At 39.2% G+C, this 27909-nt stretch overlaps 1 protein-coding gene across 2 annotated transcripts in view; it reads left to right on the forward strand.

The window, feature by feature from the left end:
- CASK (calcium/calmodulin dependent serine protein kinase) overlaps positions 1-27909 on the forward strand; it is a 228954-nt gene that overhangs the window by 48041 nt on the left and 153004 nt on the right. For both annotated transcript variants that reach the window (XM_075173997.1, XM_075174007.1), the window contains exon 2: positions 8360-8472. In XM_075173997.1, coding sequence (XP_075030098.1) covers positions 8360-8472 — 113 coding nt within the window. The remainder of the gene's footprint in view (positions 1-8359; positions 8473-27909) is intronic.

Consider the following 27909-nt stretch of genomic DNA (forward strand, 5'->3'; position numbering starts at 1 on the left):
TTAGTAGTGAATCACTGGAAACAGATTATCAAGGAAGAAATGAGCTAAAAATGGAACCCATAGAGCCAAGAGCCTGAACTCTTTAAGAAGGCTATTTAGGAGTTACTTGAATTTGAGGTCTTGACCCTTCTCTTGCAAATGTCCTTTAATGAGTTGAAAAATAGGACGTAAAGGAAGGTCTGAGGACAGTCTCTTCGAAGAGCTGTTCTATGTCAATAGCTATTGCTTCTGTTTTAGACAGTCATCATACTTCAGTATCATCCAAACATGGACTTGAAATGATGTACTGTAATCTTGCTCTAAAAACCCTTCAATCTTCTGTATGTATCATGTGGCCCTTCATGTGGAAGCATGCCCCTCGGAAAGCTGCCCAGCAACTGATGTCTACTCTTGTTCCAAAAAGCTTATAGGTCTTAACAAAGTACACTTACTATTACTATTCCTGCTATGGCTGCAGCTTTCAGACCAAGTCTTTTAAGACCGTGAAACCTATTGCTACAATAATTATTGAAAGCAGAATTTGCTTGTCTGTATGCTGAGGTGAATAATTATTTGTAAATGGTTGTTTTCAGAGAGTGAGGTAGTTTCTACTGTTTTCTTTTAAAAAAAAAAAGTAACATGGTAGTATCATTTTTGATAGCAACAAGTAGATGTTCTGACAAAATTTATTAAGCATGTCCCTTCAGAGGTACCCTTCAGCATAAATTCTTCTATGAGTCTATGAATAAAATGGGAGAATTTACAAGGATAAGGACAGTGTTAACTGATAACTGTGGAATTCTGAAAATGAAGGGTGTTGTAGCATATGTGAACATAAAAATATTTTCTGAATAGCTTGCATGTGAAGAGTGCTGTTCGTGACTGATGCTGAAATTTTTATTTCATGGTAATAGAATAGAGAATCTAGTGAGCATCTTATCTTGATGTTCTTCCTTTACCATCCCCTCAATATTCCAGCCAATCAATGTAAAATAAGAGTTGTTTACAAAATGCAGATACATTAAAGATATTTTTACATATTAGCATCTGTTTATAGCATATGGATGCTAAGAAATTTGGTAGATAGATAGCTCATATATTAAAATGTAGAATGGTTGATAAATTCATTCTTGCTTTTTTGCTTGATAAGAAGAAAAATCAGGCCACAAACTTACCATTTCTGTTTATAGAGGTTACAGATAAGTTAAGGATAGCTTATCCCCCCTCGCAGGTTGGAGATAGGAAAGACAGGGTAGCAGAAGAGATCTCTTTCTACTAGTGTTTTGCTTTTATAGTGACAAAAATATGTAAACAAGCTTCTGAATTATACAAGAAAATCTTAAAATTGAAAGTAAGTATTTTTTCAGTATGTCGCCTAATTCTAAGAATACCCTAAGGTTTTCTTGGGGAGTGTTTCCCTTTCACAAGCACTGGAGTGGCTACTCCAGTGAAAGGAAAGAAATGGTTAAGGAAAAAGGAAAAAAAAAGGAAAAAAGGCTGGAAGCTCCTCCTGTCTGCTCTCTTTTTTTTGCTGGGGTAGCTCTGCCAAGGTTTTGGCGCTGAACATAATTGCGTGGCGGTCTTTTCAATTTTAGTTTTCATTTCCTCCCTTTCTATGTCAGACAAGGCTTTGAGGAAGGCTGAAAAAGTGGATTCTAATAACACTGCAATGAGGGGAATGCTGCCAGAAGGGCAGTAGGTTGGAAGGAGGACTGTGACTGGGTTTCTGGTCCACACTGGCAACTACTGCTTCTGACTGGAGTTGCTTCTGACAGTAGAAGGACTTGAGGGATAAGGTCATTCTCGGTGTCTAATTAGCTCTTACAGTGCACTGCATTGATATGACTATGCTTTTTTTAGCGTGTTTCCCCACCCTCATCCCCCACCAGGTATTTCTGCATTGAATAACTGAAGTTTAAGTTACTCCAGGTTTTTTTGACAAGTATTTTCCCTGAAGTTTTTGTTCCTATGTGTAAAAGCTTGCTTAAGCCTTTAAAAGAGACAGTAGCTAATATTTTTAAGCTGTAAAAATAATTTATTATAAATTGTGTTTTATCACTTAGCTAATATTTTATAAATTCTTTAAATGCTATTATTTAAAAAATGCCTGCCATTTCCAAATCTTTTGACTTTGGTTTCAGTTTTTAAATGACTTGTTTCAAACCCTACCACTTTACTCAATAGCCTTTCTCCCGTTATATCATTATTCACAAAATCATTAGTAAAGATAATCTACATTGTACTCAAATATTATGTAAGCACCATGATTGAGTACTTTCAAAGGTGTTTAAGTGATCGTGTCTCACAAAAATGATCATGAAGGCAAAGGAAGACGTGTGAGTTGGGTTTTTTTTATTTTTTCCTACCTTAGAACCACAACTTCAGTACTCTGTATATTCTTTTTTTCTGTTGGATTAATATTAGAAAGTATATATTCATACTGGGCTGAGATACAGTGAACTGCTGTCTTGTGCTTTGTTCTTTGTATGTTTTATCCTAAAGCTGATTTAAAACACAGACTTGGTTTTGAAGATGTGAACTGTTGAAGCGTACCTGTGATAGAAATGTTGCTGCTTGGGAACTCAGTTTTGTGACTTGTACTGGGATATCTAATTTTCTAAAGAAGTATCAGATCTTCAACCCAAATGTTCTTCTGTGCCACAGTCATAATAATGCAGTAGTTAAAATTTCCCTTTGAGAATAGAACAAAAAATGACTACCCAACATTGCTGGTGATGGTTTTTTAAAAGTGGATACCTCTAATCCAATGTGCTAGTTCACAGAGAGGTTCAATCACTGTTTTAAGCTGCAGTTCCATGTGCAAATGAGCTGATATAGTGACTAACTGCAGGCTTAATTAATGTTGGAAAGATTTAATTTTCAAAAGAGGTTCACTTCAATCAAAGGGAAAATTAAAGAACAAGTATATATTATAAATGGCATGCATGAGTGAAGAGGGAAGGGGATCTATCTCTTTAAAATGTGGTTGTAATTTGCTTTCTTTCCAACAACTTTCATCAGTTTGGATACAGTTGTTTTGGAAGTATTAACCACATTAATACAAAGCAGTGTTGTCTGCTGCTTGGGTAAGCAAATGCACAGCCTTTAAATGAAAAAGAAAAAAAATATTAAAATCTGGGTATATATGTCTTTTCTTATGTGACTTTATCTGTATACTTTTATAGTATCTTAATGCAACAAACTGACATAATCCCTTTTAGGAAACATTGATCTTCCATGTAAAATGTTGAATAAAGGTAACTTTAAGACCTCTATTGCGTAGTTAAGCCTTGTTAAATAAGGAAGAGGAATCTAAGGCCTTTTCTTCTAAATGGAAGCTCATTTTTAAAGGAGCACTGTTCATTGGAAGAGATGTTGTTCACTATTGTTGGTTTTACTGACAAAATGTTCAACTTGTGTTACCTACTTTTTTTTTTTTAAACTTAAATTAATGAAACTGAATTTGAGAGCTAAAATGCATTGTTTTACATTAAGTTCCTAAAAAAATTGCAACTCACTTGGGAGAGATATTGAGCAAATTCTTGGTGATCTGGTATGTAAATGACTTAAAATCTCAAGTTTGGGGGTTCTGAAGCATAGGGGTTCAGAACGTGTCTTTGAAGCATCCGTCAGTAGGAACTGCATTCCCACAGGTCAGCTTAGTTCATTCAGGACGTGGGAAGGGAACAGGCTGTAGTTACCGGTTGCAAGTATTTGTGCTTGTTAGGAATCAACAAGGTGTATTTTAATCACAACCAGTTCTCATTCTTGCACACTAACATGGGTTGGAGGAAAGGGTAAAGGAAGCAGAACAGACAGATAAACCAATAACATTCTAGTATAAAAAAAAAATAAAGTTTGCAAAATATCGGCTTATGATCTTTATCCTTGAAGTCCTAATGACATACACCAAGTAAAATAATTTAAGGTGAAGGAGATGATAGAAAAGGCTTTGATGATCTCAAATTTTTAGGATTTTATTCTAATTCAGGTGTTGTACTCCTGAAGGAGAGAGTAATTAATAATTGATTTTCTTCAGGTTTGTGTCTAGCTGATACACAATTAACTGTTCTGTGCTAGACAGTAAAGCTAATCACCAGAAAATAGTTTCACTAGGGTTAAGGTTACATCAGGACCTGCCCTGCTTACTCGAAATTTTGGAAGCATAAAAAGAACTGGTTATGAGGCACCTCTTCAGCGTTCCTATCCACTTTTTTTATGGCCTACATGTAATCAATAACCTCCTTAATAATGTATTGTAACACTTTGATTTCCATCTGCAGTAGACAGCAAAAATCAATGTGCATCCCAACTTCAGTTTAAGAACATACATTTTGCTTTTTGGTATACATTGCAGGTGGGACTCAAAGTATTGCAGGTGTTGGAATGTGCCAATGTTGACAAAATATCAGTGAAAAAATAATCTGTCCTTACTACTTGCGTATTTTAATCATTCTCATACTTTGAGCTAGTGTAGTCTGCTGTGTGCATGCTAACTGCAGTGAAAGATTTTGAAAGCTTGGGGGGAGGCAGGAGGATGGGTCTGAAACCAAAGATTTGCGTATCTCAGCAGGTATGTCTGTTAAGGGTAGCACAGAGAGAAATTAAATATAAAACACACTACATTATAATTTTAGCTTGTATGACTGTTACAAGATGAAGTCTTATGCAACTTAACTCAGTTCCTCTATTTTAATAAATAAACAAATAAGTAGTCTGATCTATCTATAACAGTTTTGGTGATCTGTATCTAGAATCACAGTTGTTCCTTCCTCTATCTGCATCACCTCTGTATTTTACATCTATATAATTTGAGCTGCAGGGTTAGTAAAATGAGCTGTAGAAATTGTCATTTAGTGAGGATGTGATATGTTTCCCCAGTGGCAGACACAACTGTTGAATAGCTCCTTGTCTCATTTGAGAGATGAAATATTGTAGTCCTTTTCCTGACTGAGAAGAGTGTGATTTTAGTGCTGAGACTGAGGGTGGCCTGAAAGACTTCTGTTACTTAACTTCCAAATAAGCAAATAAGGTTTGAAACTACTGTGTTAGGAAGCACGGATTTTTGTTTTCTGAATCTGATTAGACAGTATCACCATGGGCTATTAGAACTTTATTTGTAAAATTTCTGTGTTTCATTGCAGCTCTGAGGAAAAAGTCAAAAAGCTAACTGCAACCATAATTTATTTAAAAGTTCCTTTCTGCTAATTGGCACGTGGAAGTGATGGTGTCTGCTTAATTGATGAGGGCACCTCTCATGAGTGTTTTAAAATTACCTAAAATTGGAAAATTCAAGCCTTCATTGTGCTGGTATTATCTTGGAATGTATTCATCTAATGTATTGTCATAACATATACTACTTGGAGGCTGTCTGTGGCTTGAATATGAGAGATCTAGTTTTGAAAAAGTTGGAAATCTGAGGCTTGTAAATAGCTGAATCTTCAGGTTATGTTTAAAAATCTTTTGATTTCTACACAAAATACTTAATTGGTGTATTTTTTTAATAGAATGAGTTCATTGTGGGCATCACTGAATTCTTGTCTTCTGTGCTTTACAGCACCTTTGATTTACTTAAGAGTCTTTGGCATTCCTCATTCTAAGTAGAGAAGGCTCTGTTAAAACCATAGCTAAATTTCAATATGGCCATAAAGGTTGAGACTGTATGGATGTCTCTTGTACGCTTTTTGTTACAGAACTTAATAAAATGCTTAATTTTTTTGTCCTAGACTTAATATGCAGGAAGCAAATCACTCAAATCAGTTCTAAAATGTTAATACATAATGCAAATTAAAAATAAGTCATGGTTATGAGGGAGAAAAGTAGGGGTGACCACAAGTCTGATCCCTCTTGGAGCTGCAGTTTGTATGCTCCTTTTTGATTTATGATTCCTCTAACTATCTCTCCTTGTCTGCTCAAAGTATGTACACATATTCAGGTGGATGGGCAAACTCCAGCGCAGACTTGATGAAACCAGGAAATCTAGAAGTAGCTTAGTCAACAGCAAGAAATATTTATATTCATAGAGTTTATGTGAATGAACAGCAGTCAGGGGTCTACCTATAAGTAAGGATATGGTCTTGTCAGGCGTCTCTACACTCTAGTGATCTACCATTCTGTATCAGATTATGTTAAAAGTGTTATTTAATGTCTTCAGAAAGGCTTGGTGTGGGGAAAAAACAATGAGAAGGAAAAGAAAAAGGATCATTTTAATGAAATACGTTTAGTTTCTAGTAATTTATGGCAATTATGAATGAAAATGAGTATTACCAATGTTATTCCAAAGCTGTGGTTTAGGTTTTGAAATGTTTTTAAATTACCATAATTTAAATGTGGTTATATGATTTTAAAGCAAATATACTTTGACAGATGCTAAAAGAGTAAGCAGAGACTTGGGATGAGGTGACACTGATCTATATAAAATGGGCCTTTTTAATTAAAACTACCTTTTGAAATGTGGGGGGAGGATTCCAAGTCAATAGCTGTAGTCCTTTAGATGCCAAATGAAGTCAGCTGAGCCTTTCGCATTTGCAGATGTAAGTGGATTTCTATGTATTAGAGTCTTAATTGAACATCTTTTTAAAAATATCTGTGGTAACTGCTGGTAAAAGACTAGATATAAGTAATAGTGGGGTGTGGATTCAGAGGAGAAAATAGCTATCAGAATGGGAAATTTCATTGTATGTTAGGAGCAAGGAGAGAGGGGAAAAAAACACGTGTTTTCTTGTATAGTTAGTTCTGTTTGAGTGCATCAGCATAATTTATGCGTATATAGTTGTGCTAATAAATATTTTCCTTGTTTGTGAATGTTTAGATTGTGATTCATTGACTGGTTTTGGTATTCATGTTCTGTGTCAGAAATGATGCTATTTCAAGAAATCTTTGCAAGTATGTTGTTTCAAGAGTACAAAAATTTCATTTTCGTTACGAGGGTACGGGTTTGGTAGTGTGATGAATTACATTCTTTGAATCATCTGGTATATAAAGGAATACCAAAAGCCAGCTATAAAGGTTTGTAAGTAGGGGGGGACATTTCTCAGAGGGACATTTCTCCCTTTTCAGGGAACCTTTTATTTTGAGAATTGTGTTGCTTTGCAATCTCATTGCTCAGAAACCTGTAAACTAACTTTTCACTGCTTGAATGGAAGAATTTGTCTTTTAAGCTATATTTAAGCATTTATTTCACTCGGCAGGTGAATGTTCAATCAATACATGAACTTCTGAACAAAGGCTGTTTCCATCCTCAAATTTTCCCTTATGTCTTTTTGAGAAGACTTTAGAATGGATTTCTTTAGAACTATCATGTCAGTCATTAAATAAGTAGCAGTAAAAAAGGATTGATTTGCCAGAACTATTGCAGTCTTGAAACAATCCTATTCTGTTTTTATAACCTATTAATTTTTCATGTTTGAAAGCTTGACCTACCGTAATTATCTGATTGTCTTATTTGTTGTTAACATTGGATGTAAGGTTCCATATTTTAAGTCAAGGCACCGAGTACTTATCTACTAAAAGAAGCTTCCAAAAATGCATATTAGCGGTGATGGTTTTTAAAAGGTTGCCATTGTTCTAACTCGTGTTTCAGCAAATGTAACTTCAATTTTGAAAAATAACTAGCTGTTTAGTAGTTGAGTGCAATAGTAACATGTGTCTGAACTAATTTTAATAAATCTTTTTATCTGTAACTTTTGTGGGGGTTCTTTAAGTGCCATAGATGAGAGAAAATTAGAAGCTTTTGTAGAATTTTGAAGTATTGTAATGGAGGTTGTTTATATCTAGTGATGTAAATCATGGCAGGGGGGTTGGACTAGACGACCTTTAAAGATCCCTTCCAATCCAAACTATTCTATGATTCTATGTCAAATAAGCTCAAAATAAACCTAGTTTGTGTAAAACAAACAAATAAAACCAAACGGCATAACTTAACAATTCTGTTACTCTTATCATTGTTTTCCTTTCAGTTGTTTCAAATAGTAATTTCTAAACTCTAGGTTAGGACTGAAAGCAAGAATGTGTTTCTCGCCTCTACTTTTTTTTCTCCTATTTGGATTATGCATCAAAATAAAGTCCACTTAAAATTTAATAATAAAGTCAGTATATTACACAAGATTTCTAAAAGTATAACCTTTCTAAACTGGCTGCGTAAGAGAATGTGTCTTTAATATAGGAAAATACAAAACTAATTTGGTGTTCTTTACACTAATCTGTAGTTAAAATTATTAATTTTACATTTAATGGGCAGCAAGGATGAGAGGTATAAGCTGTGTAAATACTACACTTGAATGTTGGAATCTAAACTTTGTTTAGAAATAACGGAATTGTAGCTCGATGCATAAAAGAGAATGGTTTATTTATTGCTGTTTTCTGTGTGTGTGTGTTTCAGGGGTCCATTCAGTGTTGTGCGGCGATGTATCAACAGGGAAACAGGGCAACAGTTTGCTGTAAAGATTGTCGATGTAGCAAAATTCACTTCAAGTCCTGGATTAAGCACAGAAGGTAAGAACGAACAATTAAATAAATTCTAAGCAGACAGATTTTTTTGATTTGTCAGCCTTTTCTATGTTTGCTTGCTTTGTAAGATCCTTCTGTTTTATATTTTGTAGAAGTTTTAAAACAAGGTCTTATATCTCAAATTTAACTTGATTTAACTTAGTGCATACATTTCTAATCTTCAGTAGTTCTTACGACTATTCCGTTGTGATAATAAATATTAGAAAGAATAGTAGGTCTATATTAACTCTAAGCCATTGTTATTTCTGTTTGGATTTTTTTTTTTTTAAAGAATGTGAATTTCTTAAAGAAAAAAATTCTGAATCAAAAAAGCATACAAAGGAAGTATTGTTTTTACTATTCTAGATTTAGCAAATAATTTGCTATAAAATGGGTAAAAACTTGCGAATAAAGTATGCGAAATTATATAAAGAACTGTATACATTTTTCATATAATCAGGATTTTAAAACAATGCTGCAGAACTGCTACAGTGTAAATAAAAGGCTGTAACTCTTAACATTTCCTATTTTAGGGTAAAACAATATGTCTTTTCTAAGTTGAATATGCAACTCGTGTGCATAAAGTGCTTCCTTTACACTATATGAAAAAGAGCATGGTAACTGAATGACAATCACTGTGTATTCCATGTCCGGTCTGTATTTTTGCTGGAGATCGTATTCTTCTGTACAGTAATGGTTTTTGGACATTCCACTTGTGCCATCTAAGTCCTTATGAACCCAAGTTCAGCAGCAAAAAAGGGTCAATGACTTTTGTTGGTAATTATAACAAATAGTATCTTAAGCCTTAATGGCTAGTTTGATTTACAAGGTAAATCTCAGGTCTTGCTTCAGATTTTACCAAAGATTTTCATTTAAATCTGATAACACCATTGCTAGTTTCTTTTTCCTAGCCCTCCAACAAAATATGAGCCGCGCTTTCCATAACATTCAGCTTGTATATAGCCACATTATGGGTTTGGCAGGCTATACCAAAACCATTGCATTTTGAGCTAGTGTATTTTTACTAAAATGATGTGGTATCTTTTAAAGAAGTTCTGTCCATATTCTAGTCTTTTTCTGAGCCTCATCTTAACTACTGATGGTAGGACACATTTCTACCTTTGGTGGAGTATCGCTTTCCTTGCTCCATGGCAGCAAAATTCAACTTTTTGGGGCCATGAAGGAATTGCTGAAAGGGAGAAATAGTAGACAAAAGAGTAGGGACTTATTAGGAGGAAAAGAGAAGCCAACAGTAATTACAGGTTCACTGAAAAAATGGATAGCTGTTGATAGTTTGTATTTGCTGCCTGGGTCTAAAGAAAAAGTTTGGGAGTATACTAAGAAATTTTGTTTTTTCAATTCCACTGGTGTTATATTGATATAATTCAAGCTGGCAGGTCATTGAGTTAACAGATCATAAACATTTTCTGGGTTTAGTGGGGGGTTTTTGTTTTGTTTTGTGTTTTTGGTTGTGGATTGTTGGCTTTTTTGGTTTTGAGGGTTAGATTAGTAATATTAAGACCATAAGCTGAATAAGTGAACGTGGAGCAAGTCCTTAACTCTACATAAGAATTTGAGCATATTTTCCACAAACTCTTTCTGGCTTGTGTACTCTTTATTTTATTTTTCCTCTGTGCTTTTTGGTTTGGGTTTTTTTTATTTTTGTGGACCTCTCCTCTGTCCAGGTTCTAGGTTTATTTTTTCAAAGATTTTATTTTTCTTAAATCTTTTTATTTGTTTGGCTTATTTCTGATATGACATTCCTTAAACACATTGGTGGGCAGCCACGATGGTGGTACCTGCATAAAATAAACTTACCTGGGAGGAAGCTGTATTTGTAAATTGTGTTAAAGTATAAGCTGGAATGTAATGGTAAGATTAATCCTTAGGAAAATTCTTTACCTCAAAGTTTTGCCTTCTGCAAGACCATTTTGGTCTTGAAGGCTATTTTTGTACAACTTTCCACCTCCAGTCTTTCTCTGAGGCACAGGAGTGGGAGAACAGGATATTTTGCATCTGAGGGAGCTGAATTCCTTCCATTAATTTCATACATGTAGAGTGCTGAGAAGTAAAGGGCCCAATATGCCTCCACACTTAAGATTTAATCAGAAAAGTCTCTGTTCTTGAGTGCTTTCGCATAAGTACCCATGTGGGATGAAATGTGTTTATGGGTAAGAACTTCATCATTTGTAATGTATTTGCGTTTGCCAGCAGTGTACTCTTGTGGCAAAGGCAGCCAACTGCATAGTAGACTGTTGTAAAAGTGGGGCCAGCAAGTTAAAGGAAGTGATTATTCTCTCTATTCATCCCTTGTGAGACCACATGTGGAGCACTGTGTGCAGTCTGGGTTTCCCCAGTACAAGAAAAACAATGATGTACTGGCATGGTTCCAACAGAGGTGGACTGAGAGAACGGGGTTTGTCTAGCCATAGGAAGAGAAGCTGAAGTGAGATTTAGTGCTGTCTTCAACTACTTAATAGCAGGATATAGAGCAGATGGAGCCAAACTCTTCATGTAGGCACAAAGTGAAAAAACAAGAGGCCGTGTGGACAAGTTGCAACATGGAAAATTTCAATTAGAGACAAGAAAAAAAAATCACTCTGTGAATGGTAAAACAGGTTGCACAGAGGGATTGTGGAGAGCATCCTTAGAGATGTGCAGAACTGGGCTACACAAGGCTCTGAGCTGCCTGATCTACTTTGACCTGCTTTGAGCAAGAGTTTGGACTAGGTGATCTCCAGAGGTTCTTTCCAACCTACATGATTCTGTGAGTCTGTGGTATTAGTATCAACAGTCTACATGTAATCTGTGTGGCAATATAGCTTTAATACTATTTAGGGAGAAAATTTAGATTTAATAGTACTGTGCTTAAAAACGTTAATTTAAGACTTTTTGATTACAATGTTTGAATTCCTTTAACTTGCAAGGAGGTTGACTATGGATACCTTTTAAAAGAAAGATTATTTGCTAGTCTAAACAACTCAAAAAAAAAAAAGTTATACTAATGTCTTACATTAATGGTATCTGCCTTACCGCAGTAACAAAAGCAATTAAGCTTTGAAAAATTGATGCTTCTCTAGGCTAATCTGTGTTTATCAGTTGGTACTGTCGTGAAGATTTGTGATATATGATAGAGAAGCCACTAGCTTGCAAGGCAAACTTTTATCTAGTATAGCATTCTTTACATAAGGCTGCTCAATACATGTAGTGTGTAGACACAGACATCTCAAGTGATTTTTGTCTGTGTGCATCTCTGCAGTGGTTTGGTAATAGGAAAAAAAATGAATGCTATGTAACGATGCCTGACAGCTAACAAATCTAATTTAGGCTAAATTCTATTGGATTTAAGTATTAGTATTCATGGTCTTGCATACTGTGTGTCATCAATCTCTGTAGTGTTGTAATTCAACCATATTAATGAAGAATATTGACACCTTGTCACTGTTCAAGTGGCCACGTGATCTACTGAATTAATGTTGGCTATTTTACATGATGACAGATTCTACTACAGTTCACTATGCATTCATATTGCAGAGATACAAAAAATTCAAAATACACATAAGAAAATGTGAAGCTTGAGTATTTTTAGGTATAAAAGACTATTTTGTACAGTTCAATTTAGAGGATTCATGTGGAAGAGTACTTGATGCTCTCATATTTTCAAATACAGCTCTTAGTTGCTGTACTCAGAACTTGTGGTATAGAAAAGTGTAAAAAGCATGTTCCTTATTTCTGAATTTGTTACAGCTCACACCATAGTTACCTTTTACTGTCCATTTCTTCTGCTGCTCTCTTCACATCCCATGCATTTTCTTTTTCTTTTATTTTTCTCTGCATGGCTTGCATGTCTTGCGTTTAGTTAGCTGTTCTAACACCAAATATCTATAAGTGCATACACTATTTCTCAGGAAGAGAATGGTGATCAGTTCCTTACTACTTAGTAAAAGTCAATATACGTTATTTGTGTGCCTTTTCTTAATGTCAGATTGCTCTCTTGTAACATGCTGACTGTTTTTTAAAGCAATTTAAAGGACAGTGCCCTGTGCTTACAGTGCATGTCTCTTTGAAGTTGTTTTTCAAGATTTAATTCATCGTATATTAGATTCAGTTGTCTGTAACTCATTTTGATAGAAATGTCCTCACAAAGAAAGTGATTACTATTACTTCCATAACCTTCTAATAGGCTAGACCTTATTTGTTAGGCTGATATATGCATCTCTACAGGTTTGTATACATGCAAGCCACTGTGAAGCTGAATAGATGAGCTGATAAGGAAAGATTCCGGTTTCCTTTAGATCCTCAACTAGTTCTACTGGAAGCAGGCTGTGAAGACAGTCTCTGCAAAATTTTTGTCTGTGACAAGCAAAATTGTAGCCAAGAAAGAAGTGTTTTGACTATAGTTTTTGGACTACTTCTAGCACTGAGAGGGGCAAGATAATTGAACCAAACTGGTATTGCTATGGATCATCCATTTTGGGAGAATAATTCCAAAATTATTTCATTGGGGAAAAAAAATTTGAAAGTTGGCATCAGTTTGGTTTTTTTCTACAAAGAACCCACAGATCATGAGGTTCAATAAGACCAAGTGCAGGGTCCTGCACCTTGGCCGGGACAACCCCCAGTATCAATACAAGCTGGGGGATTGAAGGGATTGAGAGCAGCCCTGCCGAGAAGGACTTGGGGGTACTGGTGGACGAAAAGCTGGACATGAGCCAGCAATGTGTGCTTGCAGCCCAGAAGGCCAACCGTGTCCTGGGCCACATCAAAAGAAGCGTGGCCAGCAGGTCGAGGGAGATGATTCTGCTCCTCTACTCTGCGCTGGTGAGACCCCACCTGGAGTACTGCGTCCAGCTCTGGAGCCCTCAGCACAAGACAGACATGGACCTGTTGGAGCAGGTCCAGAGGAGGGCCACGAAAATGATCAGGGGCATGAAACGCCTCTCCTATGAGGAAAGGCTGAGCGAGTTGAGATTATTCAGCCTGGAGAAGAGAAGGCTCCGAGGAGACCTTATTGCAGCCTTTCAGTAAAGGGGGCTTATAAGAAAGATGGGGACAAGCTTTTTAGCAGGGCCTGTTGCAACAGGACAAGGGGGGATGGTTTTAAACTAAAAGAGGGTAGAATTAGACTAGATATAAGGAAGAAATTTTTTACGATGAGGGTGGTGAAACACTGGCACAGGTTGCCCAGAGAGGTGGCAGATGCCCCATCCCTGGGAACATTCAAGGTCAGGTTGGACGGGGCTCTGAGCAACCTCATCTAGTTGAAGATGTCCCCACCCATGGCAGGGGAGTTGGACTAGATGACCTTTAAAGGTCCCTTCCAACCCAAACTATTCTATGATTCTATGATCTTTTCCCTGACATATTTTCAGGTTGTGAGTGATTTTCTTACAGTTGAGACCTTACTCTTGTTCTGCTTACTTCTTTAAATAGTTTACCCTGTTGGGTTTTTGTTGGTTTTGTTGTTGTTTTTTTTTTTTTTTCTTCTTTATTTACACTTGCATTTTTTTAAATCACTTTGTCAGAGCAGTTCATTTGAAAGGCATTGTTTAATTCTGAGTAAAGATCCACGACAGAGTATCTTAACCTTTTGATATTGGAAGGCTGTGATGAATCACAAGTTATTTTTTTCAAAAGTATCAGTGTGTAAGATTCTGCACCTCCCGCCCTGTTTTTTCAAAGGTTTAAGCAAAAAATGCAGTGTCAATGTTAAGCTCAAGTCTGTGAGTAAAAAAAAATTACAAATCTGTATGTCATCAAATTTTATGATACTATACCATATGTAGACTGGATTTGAAGAAAGAGTGAGTGATGCTCTGCCTTTGATTTGGAAACAGCAACTTACCTGGAATTTCTGGTAGTTGTCAGTTCTTTGTTGTACCATATTTCGCAGATCAAGGGAAGTTACTTCCTTCTGTGTGGCGTTATTGGGCCCACACCTGAGCTATTTTGTCCGGTTTGGGGCTTCACAATTTGAGGGATGCTAAAGAACTGGAAAGGTCCCAGCAAAGGACTATGAAGATAGTCAGGACCCTACAGCACATGATGAGCAAAGAGAGGTTGAGGGAGCTGGGTTTGTTTAGTCTGGTGAAAAGAAGGCTAAGAGGGTGATATAATAGTAGTCTACAGCTACTTGAAGAATTACAAAAACGGCAGAGCCAAGCTGTTTTTAACAGTGACAGCTATTACAACAAAGAGTAATGGCCAGAAATCGTTGCTTGGAAGGTTCGGGTTGAACATGAGGAAAATCTTAACCACTGGGAGGGTAGTGCAGTAGGTACAGGTAGCCCGGAGTGGTAATAGGACTTCTGTCCCTGGAGGTTTCCAAGATTTTGCTAGATGAAGGCACAACTGTCCTGATCTAATGTTAGCAGTAACCTCACTTTGAGTCAGGGTTGGATTGGATGACCACCAGAGGTCATTTACCACCAGCAATTTTCTGTGATTTAGTGAAAATATGAGGAAGGCACCATTATAGGTTTTCTTTCATTGAAGGTAGAAAATATGAGGCTATTTCAGAGAATGAAAAGCTGCATCAGCTTGACTTTGTTTTTTCTTTTATTATTGTTTTAACCCTATGAGAAATCTTAGTCAAAGTATTTAGTGATAGCAGTGTTGCAGATATAACTCTATTATACAGGAGCTTTCTTGAAAATTCATTGAGTGTGTATGTCTTGGTACTGAAAAGGTTGAGACATCTCTTTATAGACTGCAAAAATCACATAGTATTAGTGATACCTCTGTTAATAAGCAAATGCACTAATATGGAATTTTGAAGTGAAGGTTTTTAAAATGTCGGTAGCTGCCTGTCATGGAGTTTATGTTGCTGGTCTTCTAAATACTGCTATAGTTTCTGTGTATGCTGTACAAATAATAAAGCAGGTTGGGGTAAAAAAGTAGGAAGCATTTGAATTTACCACATAGCTATGGTAATACAAAATCAAGTATAAAAAGAATGCTTTTTAGGAAAATAAAAAAAAAAAGGGTGTCAAGGTCATGATGAAAGGGACCTGTACTAGAGTTTGTGCCTGTCAACAGGATTTGAAGACTGATGCTTAAAACCAGTTTTGATGTTTGTCATTTCAAGAGTCTACCTTTCTGGGGAATGCGTAGTTCCTAGCTTAGTTCTACTTCTTTCACACATGGGTAGAACTGTTCCTGTTTTGGTACAGGAAATGTTACCTAAACCTTTCTGAGGGGTTTCGTTGTTTTAACTTAATCAAGGATTTGAGTTTTCTTCTTTCTTTTTTCTGGAGAAGCCATAAGCTGGTTTGGTTATAAATTCAGTTCAACTAATTTGTACATATAAATTTCATAAATGACTAACTGTTTTACAGTTCTGCTATAACTTTCATAAAAAAAGTGTCATTAGAATTAAATACTTCTTTGCAGAAATATAACATTAGAGATGGAACCAGGCTTTTTTCCCCAGAAGACATTTCTATAAGTGTTGAAGGATGTTAACCATATAAGAGAAAGAATGAATCACAGGAATGCATGAAAACATAACAAGGATTTCTTTTTCAGGACTCCTTATTTTTTTCTTGCTACTGGAAGTCAGTTAACTGCAGAAATGGTGCATGTGTTTTTTTGATTGGAAATACAGAATTCAATGTTGGGCAACACTTCACATAATGTAATTTTTTAAAAAGTGTAAAATAGTGTGTTATATATTAGGGGCCTTTTTTGGTGCTGTTTCTAACATAAGCCCAGATACAGGCTTCCAGGAGTGGGATACTAAGTGTCACTGATCAAATTATCATCGTTTTGACCTCTTTTGGAGTCTCACATACGAATTTGATTGGTCCAGGGAAGCAAATAAGAAGTTCTATAAGGAAATACGGCCTTTCATCCAGATCATAAGCAAAGAGTAATAAAGATCAACTCTATGGTATTATTATATTTCAAGAACATAAAATTTCTTGAAATTTGATGCAGGCATATTCACTGGAGCAGTGTTGACATAATGTGTTCCCTTTCCATCTTCAAAAGGGAAAGCATAGCTTGTGAATTTATTACACCCACTTTAAAGCACATAAGAATATTTACCTAATTTTTTATGAACTACTGCTTAAATAGAAGGAAAATCGTTGAGTTTTTATGCGTTGCAAGCAATTGCTTCTTTATTCCTCCTAATCAGTCTCCAAAACAAGGACAGCTTTGTTTGCTGTATGACTTCAGTCCCTTGCCTTTAATATATATCTGTTCTTACTGGATTTACTATAGTACTGAGCACACAATGGCTTTGGAGGAGCGCATCCCTTCTCTTCCCTCCCTTTTTTAATCTTTACTACTTGGCTACACATTGCTCTGATAATTTTGTTTATCTGTTCTTGGTTTCACTGTAGTGCCAACATTGTAAAAATGACTATTATATTCAGTGGCTGAAACTACTATGGACTAGTTGCGCATTGCCAGATTAGGTAGGTCTTTACATAACATTAAAGTGAAACTGCTTTTGAGGGTGGTATCATACAGCTGAGCAGCAAGATTAGTCAACACATTTCCCAATTTTATAAATGTAAACGGTACCCTTTATAGGTTTCAAAATGCAATTATATGAAGTGTATTTGACTGTCAGTTTAATAATTATTCATTCTAAGAATAACATATTAGAGTATTAATGAAAATATTGCTTTATCTTGAAATTCTTAGAATACATATAATAGCAAAATAATTATGTAATTAAACTAAACAGAATTTATACAGCAGATAATATATAATTTAACTGTTATTTTTGTTATATAATTGAGTATGCAGTTGACCTGGATTTTTTAAAAAGTAATCATAATTGATTGAAAAGTGCTCCTGAAGTAACATTGCTATAATCTTTTCTCTCACTTTACAACGCACTTCCATATATGTGTAGAGGAGATGTCTAAGAACTCTCTGCTTTGTGTCAATCAGAAACAGGCCTGAAGCACCTAAGAGGATCATGTATTGTTAAGGTGTTCATTGCCTCTAAGTGTATTTACACCAACGTGGGTCCATTCCATCAGGGCAAAAAAGTGCTGATGGAGCTGAGAGATATCATTGCGAGGCCACTCTGGATAATCTTTGAATGATCATGATGATTGAGAGAGGTGCCAGAGGACTGGAGGAAAGCAAATGTCACTCCTATCTTCAATATGGGCAAGAAGGAGGACCCAGGGAGCTACAGGTCAGTCAGCTTCAGCTCCATCCCTGGGAAGGTGATGGAGTAACTAATCCTGGAAACCATTTCCAGGCACATGAAGGAAAGAAAAGTAATCAGGAGTAGTCAGCATGAATTCACCAAGGGGAAGTCATGCTTGACCAACTTGAGAAACATTCAAGATGAAACAACTGGCCTGGTAGATTGTCCTGGTTCCAGCTGGGACAGGGTTAACTTTCTTCACAGTAGCTTGGGGGGTGTGCTGTGTTTTGGGTGCTCCTTTCATGGCCCATTGATGCTTTGGCTGTTGCTGGGTGATGCTTGCACCGGGAGGGGGGAGCACAGCCGGGGTGGTGGACCCAGCTGGCCAATGGGGTATTCTATACCATGTGACATCATGCTCAGTATAAAAACCAGGTGTGTGGGGCAGCTCGCACCCCGTTCGTGATACGCGGTCGGCGGTCGGTGAGCGGTTGTGTTGTGCATTGCCTGCTTTGTGTATTCTGTTATTGTTGTTGTTCTCATCGTTATTATTACTGTTCTACTTAGTTTTATTTCAATTATTAAACTGTTTTTATCTCAACCCGGGAGCTTTCCTACTTGTGCCCTCCCGATTCTCTCCCCCATCCCACGGGGGGGGCGGGGGGTGCTGATCGAGCGGCTGCATGGCGTTTATTTTTGCTGGCTGGGGTCAAACCACGACAGTCCTTTTTGGCGCCCAACGTGGGGCTCGAAGGGTTGAGATAATGACAGATTATTTAGAGCATATTAAGGAATTTATATCTGGTAACGTATTAATTTGTTCTGCACCATGCTCTTGTTTTTACTGTACCTGTTAAAAATTGGAGTTGGGTTTTGTAGTCTGTTGTGCTCTGCAGTGATTAATGATGTTTTGCCTGGGAGATTTGTTACTAAAACGCTGGCATTGGGGGTTATTTGGTATTTGGGATTCATAATGAAGCCGTTTCTGTATTTGGGGTACCACCTCATGGAGACCATTAGCAATTATACCTTTTCCTCCGAGAGAGGCATAGACTACCTCAGGAGAGGGTATTTCAAGGACCCAAAAGGGTATCGGTGGGCTTTTGGTATAGCTGCCCTGGAGACAGAGGAAATTAAACAGCTGTCCACCTTGCCCGGTCTCTCGAAGGATCCTTCTGTTGTGGGGTTGCTGAAGGTCCGAGAACAACGGGTACCAATTGCTACCACAATAGTGCACCGGCGGCAATACCGCACCAACCGAGACTCCCTGATCCCCATCCATGAGCTGATTCGTCAACTGGAGAGCCAAGGAGTGATCAGTAAGACTCGCTCACCCTTCAAGAGTCCCATATGGCCAGTGCGAAAGTCCAATGGAGAGTGGAGACTAACAGTAGACTACCGTGGCCTGAACGAAGTCACACCGCCACTGAGTGCTGCCATGCCGGACATGCTGGAACTTCAATACGAACTGGAGTCAAAGGCAGCCAAGTGGTACGCCACAATTGACATTGCTAATGCCTTCTTCTCCATCCCTTTGGCGGCAGAGTGCAGGCCACAGTTTGCTTTCACTTGGAGGGGCGTCCAGTACACCTGGAACCGACTGCCCCAGGGGTGGAAACACAGCCCTACCATTTGCCATGGACTGATCCACACCGCACTGGAACAGGGTGAGGCTCCAGAACACCTGCAGTACATTGATGACATCATCGTATGGAGCAACACAGCAGAAGAAGTTTTTGAGAAAGGGAAGAAAATAATTCAAATCCTTCTGAAATCTGGTTTTGCCATAAAACAAAGTAAGGTCAAGGGACCTGCACAGGAGATCCAATTTTTAGGAATAAAATGGCAAGAGGGACGTCGTCAGATCCCAACAGATGTGATCAACAAAATAACAGCCATGTCCCCACCAACTAGCAAAAGGGAAACACAAGCTTTCTTAGGCATTGTGGGCTTTTGGAGAATGCATATTCCAAATTACAGTCAGATCGTAAGCCCTCTCTAATCACGTGACCAGGAAGAAGAACGACTTCAGATGGGGCCCTGAGCAACGACAAGCCTTTGAACAAATTAAACAGGAGATAGTTCAGGCAGTAGCCCTTGGGCCAGTCCGGGCAGGACAAGATGTAAAGAATGTGCTCTACACCGCAGCCGGGGAGAATGGTCCTACCTGGAGCCTCTGGCAGAAAGCACCAGGGGAGACTTGAGGTCGACCCTTAGGGTTCTGGAGTCGGGGATACAGAGGATCCGAGGCCCACTACACTCCAACTGAGAAGGAGATATTGGCAGCATATGAAGGGATTCGAGCTGCTTCGGAAGTGGTTGGTACTGAAGCGCAGCTCCTCCTGGCACCCCGACTGCCGGCGCTGGGCTGGATGTTCAAAGGGAGCGTCCCCTCTACACATCATGCAACTGATGCTACGTGGAGTAAGTGGGTCGCACTGATCACACAACGGGCCCGAATAGGAAACCCCAGTCGCCCAGGAATCTTGGAGGTGATCACGAACTGGCCAGAAGGCAAAGATTTTGGAATATCCCCAGAGGAGGAGGTGACACGTGCTGAAGAGGCCCCACCATATAACAAACTACCAGAAAACGAGAAGCAATATGCCCTGTTCACGGATGGGTCCTGTCGCCTTGTGGGAAAACATCGGAGATGGAAGGCTGCGGTATGGAGTCCTATACGCCAAGTTGCAGAAACTGCTGAAGGAGAAGGTGAATCGAGTCAGTTTGCAGAGGTGAAAGCCATCCAGCTGGCCTTGGACATTGCTGAACGAGAAAAATGGCCAGTATATTATCTCTATACTGACTCATGGATGGTGGCAAATGCAGTGGAAGGGATGGTTGCAGCAGTGGAAGCAGAACAACTGGCAGCGCAGAGGTAAACCCATCTGGGCTGCCACGTTGTGGCAAGATATTGCTGCCCGGGTAGAGAACCTGACTGTAAAAGTATGTCACGTAGATGCTCACGTACCCAAGAGTCGGGCCAGTGAAGAGCACCAAAACAACCAGCAGGTGGATCAGGCTGCCAAGATCGAAGTAGCTCAGGTAGATCTGGACTGGCAACATAAAGGTGAATTATTTATAGCTCAGTGGGCCCATGACACTTCAGGCCACCAAGGGAGAGATGCAACATATAGATGGGCTCGTGATCGAGGGGTGGACTTAACCATGGACGCTATTGCACAAGTTATCCACGAATGTGAAACATGCGCTGCAATCAAGCAAGCGAAGCGAGTAAAGCCTCTTTGGTATGGGGGACGATGGTTGAAGTATAAATATGGGGAGGCTTGGCAGATTGATTATATCACGCTTCCACAAACCCAACGGGGCAAGCGCTATGTGCTCACCATGGTGGAAGTAACCACAGGATGGCTGGAAACATACCCTGTGCCCCAACCCACCGCCCGGAACACCATCCTGGGCCTTGAAAAACAAGTCCTATGGCGACATGGCACCCCAGAAAGAATTGAGTCAGACAACGGGACTCACTTCCGAAACACCCTTATAGACACCTGGGCCAAAGAGCATGGCATTGAGTGGGTATATCACATCCCCTACCATGCACCAGCCTCCGGAAGCATTGACCGATACAACGGGCTGTTAAAGACAACACTGAGGGCAATGGGCGGTGGGACATTCAAGCATTGGGACACACATTTAGCAAAGGCCACCTGGTTAGTCAACACTAGGGGATCTGTCACTCGAGCTGGCCCTGCCCAATCCAAACCCTTACGTGCTGTAGAGGGGGATAAAATCCCTGTCGTGCATATGAGAAATCTGCTGGGGAAGACAGTCTGGGTTGCTCCTGCCTCTGGCAAGGGAAAACCCATCCGTGGGATTGCTTTTGTTCAGGGACCTGGGTGCACTTGGTGGGTGATGAGAAAGGATGGGGAAGTCCGGTGTGTACCTCAAGGGGATTTAATTTTGGGTGAAAATAGCCAATGAACTGAATTGTACAATGTTAGTTATTACATAGTACTGTATGTCATCACTTTTATGGTTACCATATGCCATATTAACAGTATTACAGTAAGAATCACCCAGATTAATGTAGGATGAACTCCGATGAAACTGAGCAAGGTGCAACAATGATAGAACCGGACGAGTGCCCAGAACTGGCCTCTGCATGCAAGAGCCCAACACCACACACCATCTCTCCTGCCCTGCAAGACTGTTACGACAGGTGGAACCCGAAGTCATGGACTACATGAACTCAACGGACGTTTTAGAGGGATGGCCCATGGACTAAGGGAATGATATCTCTGTGTGTGTATATATCAAAAGGCAGGGAAAAGTAGCGGTGACTAATTGGAATGTATGGGAAAATGTGAGACCTGGGCATGATGTAGATGGTATAGAATAAGGGGTGGATATTGTCCTGGTTCCAGCTGGGACAGAGTTAACTTTCTTCCCAGTAGCTTGGGGGGTGTGCTGTGTTTTGGGTTCGGTGTGAAAGGAGCGTTGATGGCCCATTGATGCTTTGGCTGTTGCTGGGTGGTGCTTGCACCGGGAGGGGGGAGCACAGCCGGGGTGGTGGACCCAGCTGGCCAATGGGGTATTCTATACCGTGTGACATCATGCTCAGTATAAAAACCAGGTGTGTGCGGGGGCTCGCACCCCGTTCGTGATACGCGGTCGGCGGTCGGTGAGCGGTTGTGTTGTGCATTGCCTGCTTTGTGTATTCTGTTATTGTTGTTGTTCTCATTGTTATTATTACTGTTCTACTTAGTTTTATTTCAGTTATTAAACTGTTTTTATCTCAACCCGGGAGCTTTCCTACTTGTGCCCTCCCGATTCTCTCCCCCATCCCACCGGGGGGGGGTGGGGTGGTGATCGAGCGGCTGCGTGGCGTTTATTTTTGCTGGCTGGGGTTAAACCACGACATAGATGAAGGAGAGCAAGGGATTTTGTCTACCTAGACTTCAGGAGGCCTTTGACACTGTCTCCCATAAGATCCTCATAGAGAAGCTGAAGGAGTATGGGCTGGTTGAGCAGACAGTGGGGTAGACTGAAAACGGGCTGAACAGCTGGGCCCAGAGGGTGCTCATCAGTGGCACGAAGTCTAGTTGGAGGCCAGTAACTACCGTTGTACTCCACGGGTCAATACTGGGTCCAGGCTTTTTCCACATCTTCATTAATGGTCAAAGTGATGGGGCAGAGTATTCCCTTAGCAAGTTTGTAGATGACACCAAACTGGGAGGAGTGGCTGATATACCAGAGGGTCATGCTGCCATCCAGGGGGGTCTCAACAGGCTGGAGAAACGGGCTGACAGGAACCTCATGAAGTTCAACAATGGGAAATGTGCAATATCCTGCACGTGGGGAGGAACAACCCCATGCACCAGTATATGCTGGTGGCTGACCAGCTGGAAAGCATTTTGCAGAAAAGGCCCTGTGGTGGTGCTGGTGGACACTGAGTTGAACAGGAGCCAGCAGTGTGCCCTGGGCTGCATTAGGAGGAGTGTTACCAGCAGGTGGAAGGAGGTGATCCTTCCCCTCTACTCAGCTCTGGTGAGGCCACACCTGGAGTGTGGTGTCCAGCCCTGGGCTCCCCAGTACAGCAGAGACGTGGACATACTGGAGAGAGTCCAGCGAAGGGCCACAACCAAGATGATGAAGGGACTAGAGCACCTCTCATCTGAGGAAAGTCTGAGAGAGCTGGGACTGTTTAGCACGGAGAAGGGAAGGCTCAAGTGGGATCTCCTCGATGTGTACAAATATTTGAAAGGAGGGTGCAAAGAGGATGGAGCCAGGCTACTTTCAGTGGTGCCCAGTGACAGGACCAGAGGCAGTGGGCACAAACTGAAACACAGGAGGCTCCATCTGAACACCAGGAAGCACTTTTTTTGCTGTGAGCATGACCGAGCACTGGCAGAGGTTGCCCAGAGAGGTTGTGGAGTTTCCATCCTTGGCGATATTCAAAAGTTGCCTGGACACAGTCCTGGGCAACTGGCTCTAGGTGGCCCTTCTTGAGCAGGGATGTTGGACCAGATGACCTCCAGAGGTCCCTTCCAACCTCAACGATTCTGTGATTCTATAAATGCAGCTTCATAACTTCTTTGTTGAGTGGGTGGCTCTCCTGCGATGGACCTGGGAGCAGCAGAGCAGGCTTTTATTTGGGCTCCCCCCTGCCCTACACATCATTGTCTCTCTGTGGGTGTGCAGATGAGGTTTTATCACATAACCTAACAACATTTTTCTTTTCTAAAACCCTAGTTTAATTATAGCTGCCTTCTTGCTTAAGAAAGCAAACTCTTTGAGGAGGAGTTAGAGAAAAGCAAGTTTTTTGAAAAAGAAATGTAGGTTGGAGGGGGAAGCAAGGATATTCCTGCTTTGGTGTTCCTAAAGTAGCAAGTAATGCCTGGAGCTTTTACCGCTACAATGCCAAATGACAAAGGTGTGTTTCTTCACCCCCTTTGCAAAGAAATCTGGAAATATGCTTTTTAAAAGATTTATTTTGAGAACGCTCTCAAGTCTTCATTCTTAAACATTGTTGTCTTTAGTCTCTTTACAAAATGCATGAGGTATGTCCAACTTCTGTTCTGAAGAATGAAAAGAAATCATTTCCAAAATGATTCTGTCTTTGTAAGCAGTCTTTACTTGTCTAACGAATCATGATTCTTGCCAGGAGTCCAGAAATAGGCTTCTAACCGTGCTTGCCATAATTCAGGCTAGTTACAAACATAGGGAAAATAGTAAGCATCAGCTGTATTTTCAAATATTTTCTGTTTGTGTGCAAGCATGTATTCTGTTCTGGTTTGTGCAATCAACAAAACTCAAGATTAACTGCAATTTCTGTTAATTCATTGATCCAAAGAGAACCTTCTTTGACTCTTAAATTCTGGGTTTTGTTATTTTGTGAATCTAAAAATATATGTCACTGTGATATGATAAATAATGATCCTTGTGCAATATCACTCTTCTAGAACTGCTTTTCATGTTAGAATGACAAACCTGATCTTCATGGAAACTTTCATTCTAACGTGCATCAGCAAATATTTATGACTGATACATGAAGTATATAGAAGTTGAGAGATCTCCGTAGTATGTCATTATGTGGGAGAATGGATATACTTTGAGGAGAAGAAAGTTCTAAATGTATGAGGTTCAGGAAGTTGTCAGTATGTCAGTTGCTTGTGAGAATTAAATACTTAGATCTCATTAGTACATATTAACTTGTACAGATGCAAAGGTATCCGCTTTTCTTGAGTGTAAGTCAATGGTTTAGTCCAGTTGTAAGCACTGTCAAATGATGGCTGTGTTTTCCAGGATAAGAGTTGCTTCAGTAGGGGAGAAAAAAAGTCGTGTAATCTTTTTGAGTAAAAAAAAATCTTTGGAGAAAAGAAAAAAAAATGTTAAGATAAACAATTAAGTCTACCTGATATGAAAGCAGATGGAAATATTTGTTGTTTGGAAGCTCTCCTGTTTCACAGTTTAAAGAAAAGATCTTGGCTAACAGATAGAGTAGAATATTGGAGATTTTTAGCTTCTCAATGAAGACAAGCATTTTGATTTAAATAAATCAAAATCCTGGAGGTCCTGAGGAGACCTATGAACTTAATTCTGTTTCTTAAAGACTTTCTACATTTTATCTGCTATTCTAGTTCTACCATGTCAAATATTATCATGTCAGCTGCCTTCCAGTATATTAATTATTTTAATAGAATGAAAGAAGTTAGGTACAAACAGTAAGTGATTGTCTATACAGTTAAATTTAAGATTAAATATCCACTTTAAAAAAACTTGAATGCACTTACGTTATATGAATTCAATTTTATCTTTAATACTGCATTGAATATCTTCTTAATTTTACATTTTAAAACTACTACATGTATAACCAGTAACTAAGAATTTGACTGAGACAACTGTCATTCTCCCCACTGCAAAGTAATGCAACGGAAGATGTATTTTTAAAACACTTCAATCACTGAACCACCTAGAAGAGAGAAGGATGTGAATATTATATCATATCTAACTAAGCACTGCAAGATACTTGCATTTTCTTAGGGTTATAGCCTAGCAATTTTGGGTTTTTTAAGTGCCAAAGGCTTTAGGGGAGAGACCTGTTTAGCTTCGTGTATTACTGCAGTCTGAGCACTCTGAAACAGCGCTTACTGGCATGGCATTTTCCAGCTACAAGTCATTTATTTTAATGAAGACACTTATCACGGACACCTGGATAGCCTACTCAACGCTGAATGTATTGTATGTACTTGATTTCCTAATATGAATCCACCCTACAAATATATGCAGTAAGTAAATTGGCAATGTAAATAAAAATACTGTGATCTATAGTTAGTTTACTTAAAATCTGTGACGGAGATTTTTCTTGGAGGTTGTTTTTAAGATCACTTCATACATGCCTAAGACTTACGGTGTGTTTCTTGGTTGGGGGAAGGGATTGTTCTCTGTATTTATTTTGCCTAAAATATTCAGTGGTCAAATTCATTTCTTTTTTGAAGTTGCTGTAGAAGAAAAAGCCCGACTGCAAATGAGACTGATGCTAAAAAGTAATGTTTTATTCTTCCAGAATGCCTTAGCATTTGTTAAGGCACTTACATGAGGATTTATTTTTAATACTTTACAGAACTGAGAAATTACTTTAAAGATATATTCCAAGTTCCACAGAAAGTTACTAGCAGAGTCAGCGATACAAAACCCAAGCTTCTTGATTTCCTCTGGTTTCCCAAAAGACTGACTAAATAACTAAAGGTTAAAAAATATATTGTTTGATCTACTGTGACAGAACCAGTTATGGTAGATTTCTTAATATGTGTCATTTTTAACATTGCCTGTGGTATAGTGACAATTAACAATTGCAGGTCCTGGTGAAAATATCACCTTAGTTTGTAGCATCATAAATAATAAAAATGGCTTATGAAGCACTACTTTGCCTGAGTAAGGTAGATTTTTTTCCTTTCCCAAATCAAATAAGTATTTGAATCCAGGTTGCCACCACATAAATGTTTATTATAATATGTATGTGTTTACACATCACTGTTTTCAGGTCTGTACAGGTTATCATGGCTGTATTCTCTTTTGTCCTCATAGTTCTCTTTGAAAAGCTGCGCCAAACTGGAGCCTGTGTTTCCAGCACAGGGCTGGACAGGTGGGGTTGACGTGTTTGGAAAGAAGCTTTTCATCTCTGATGATGTAGTTGTACAAGAACCTCTGTTCTTGTACTGCAGAGTGATAGGGCACCTACCATCCCTGTCTCTCAAAAGCTTATCTGTTTGGGGGGAAAACCAGTAAAGAAACTAGTATGCCCTGGAAATGTAAGATGCTGACATCTAGGATTATTAGATGCCACTTACCATCTGTGCAGTGTGTGGGTGAGTCTCACTGCTTTGCATCTCCTCCCCTTCCCGCCCTCAATAAGACCGGCTGAGCTGATTTAACAGCTCCTGGCTGTTGAAGGCAGAGGGAAAGCCCCCTTTCTTCAACCCAGGTTCCTTACTATGCAGTCCTTTTGCTTCATTTGCATTGGCTTTGGTACTTTATTGACCTTTGGACTGATTTACTTTAACTCAAGTTGGGGAAAAAAGTGAACAGAGGACTTGCACCCTAAGTCTCCTAGTCTTTGCTTTCTTGTTGGTTGGTTTGCTTCCTTTTTTTAAATGCGCCTTATTTAGAAACCTGTTAGGGTTAAAGAAGAATTACCTTGTTAAGGGGAAAGCGTAAGCGAGCGTAGTTTTAATTTATTCAGCTGGGAATTTTGATATTGTCTTTAGAGGAAAATATTTCTGTATGTTGTGTGTTAGTCTAGAATCTGAGATAAACCGGTGTGGGATGCTTAGAAAACAGAAGAGAGGTTCACTTCGTCTAAGGGCTACCAGTGACTCTGTTTAACCCCAGTGCAAGCTGGGGTTAGAGTAGGAACTGTAGGAGCATGTCTTGTAAATAGCTGTGGTTGCTACCTCAGTTCCTTCCTAAATAGCTGATAGGCATTGTTTTTTTTTTCTTTTTGCCTTAAATAACAAGCAAGCAGGCTAGCTGGAGAAAGTGCATGTACAAGGTAACATTAACAAGGGGGGAGAGTAAAAAGCCTCAAATCTTATCAATGCTGCTATCTTTATCTATGCTACTGTCCATCTGGTAGGACTGGTCAGCAACTAAATATCAATTAAGGATTTGAAGATATGCATTCTGTTCTAGAAATTGTCTGGACTACCAGGCTTTTTCCCCCCAATTTCCTATTTTTGGTCATGTCCTGTTTGTTTTGTGAGTGCGGAGCTATCTGTATGATTGGCTCTCCTTAAGGGCATTGCCTGGTTTATTGAAGGCACGAGTTCAACTGGTATTTACTGCTTTTGTGTCATCGTCCCCTC

This window comes from Calonectris borealis, chromosome 1, assembly GCF_964195595.1.
Source record: "Calonectris borealis chromosome 1, bCalBor7.hap1.2, whole genome shotgun sequence".
Classification (NCBI taxonomy): Eukaryota; Metazoa; Chordata; class Aves; order Procellariiformes; family Procellariidae; genus Calonectris; species Calonectris borealis.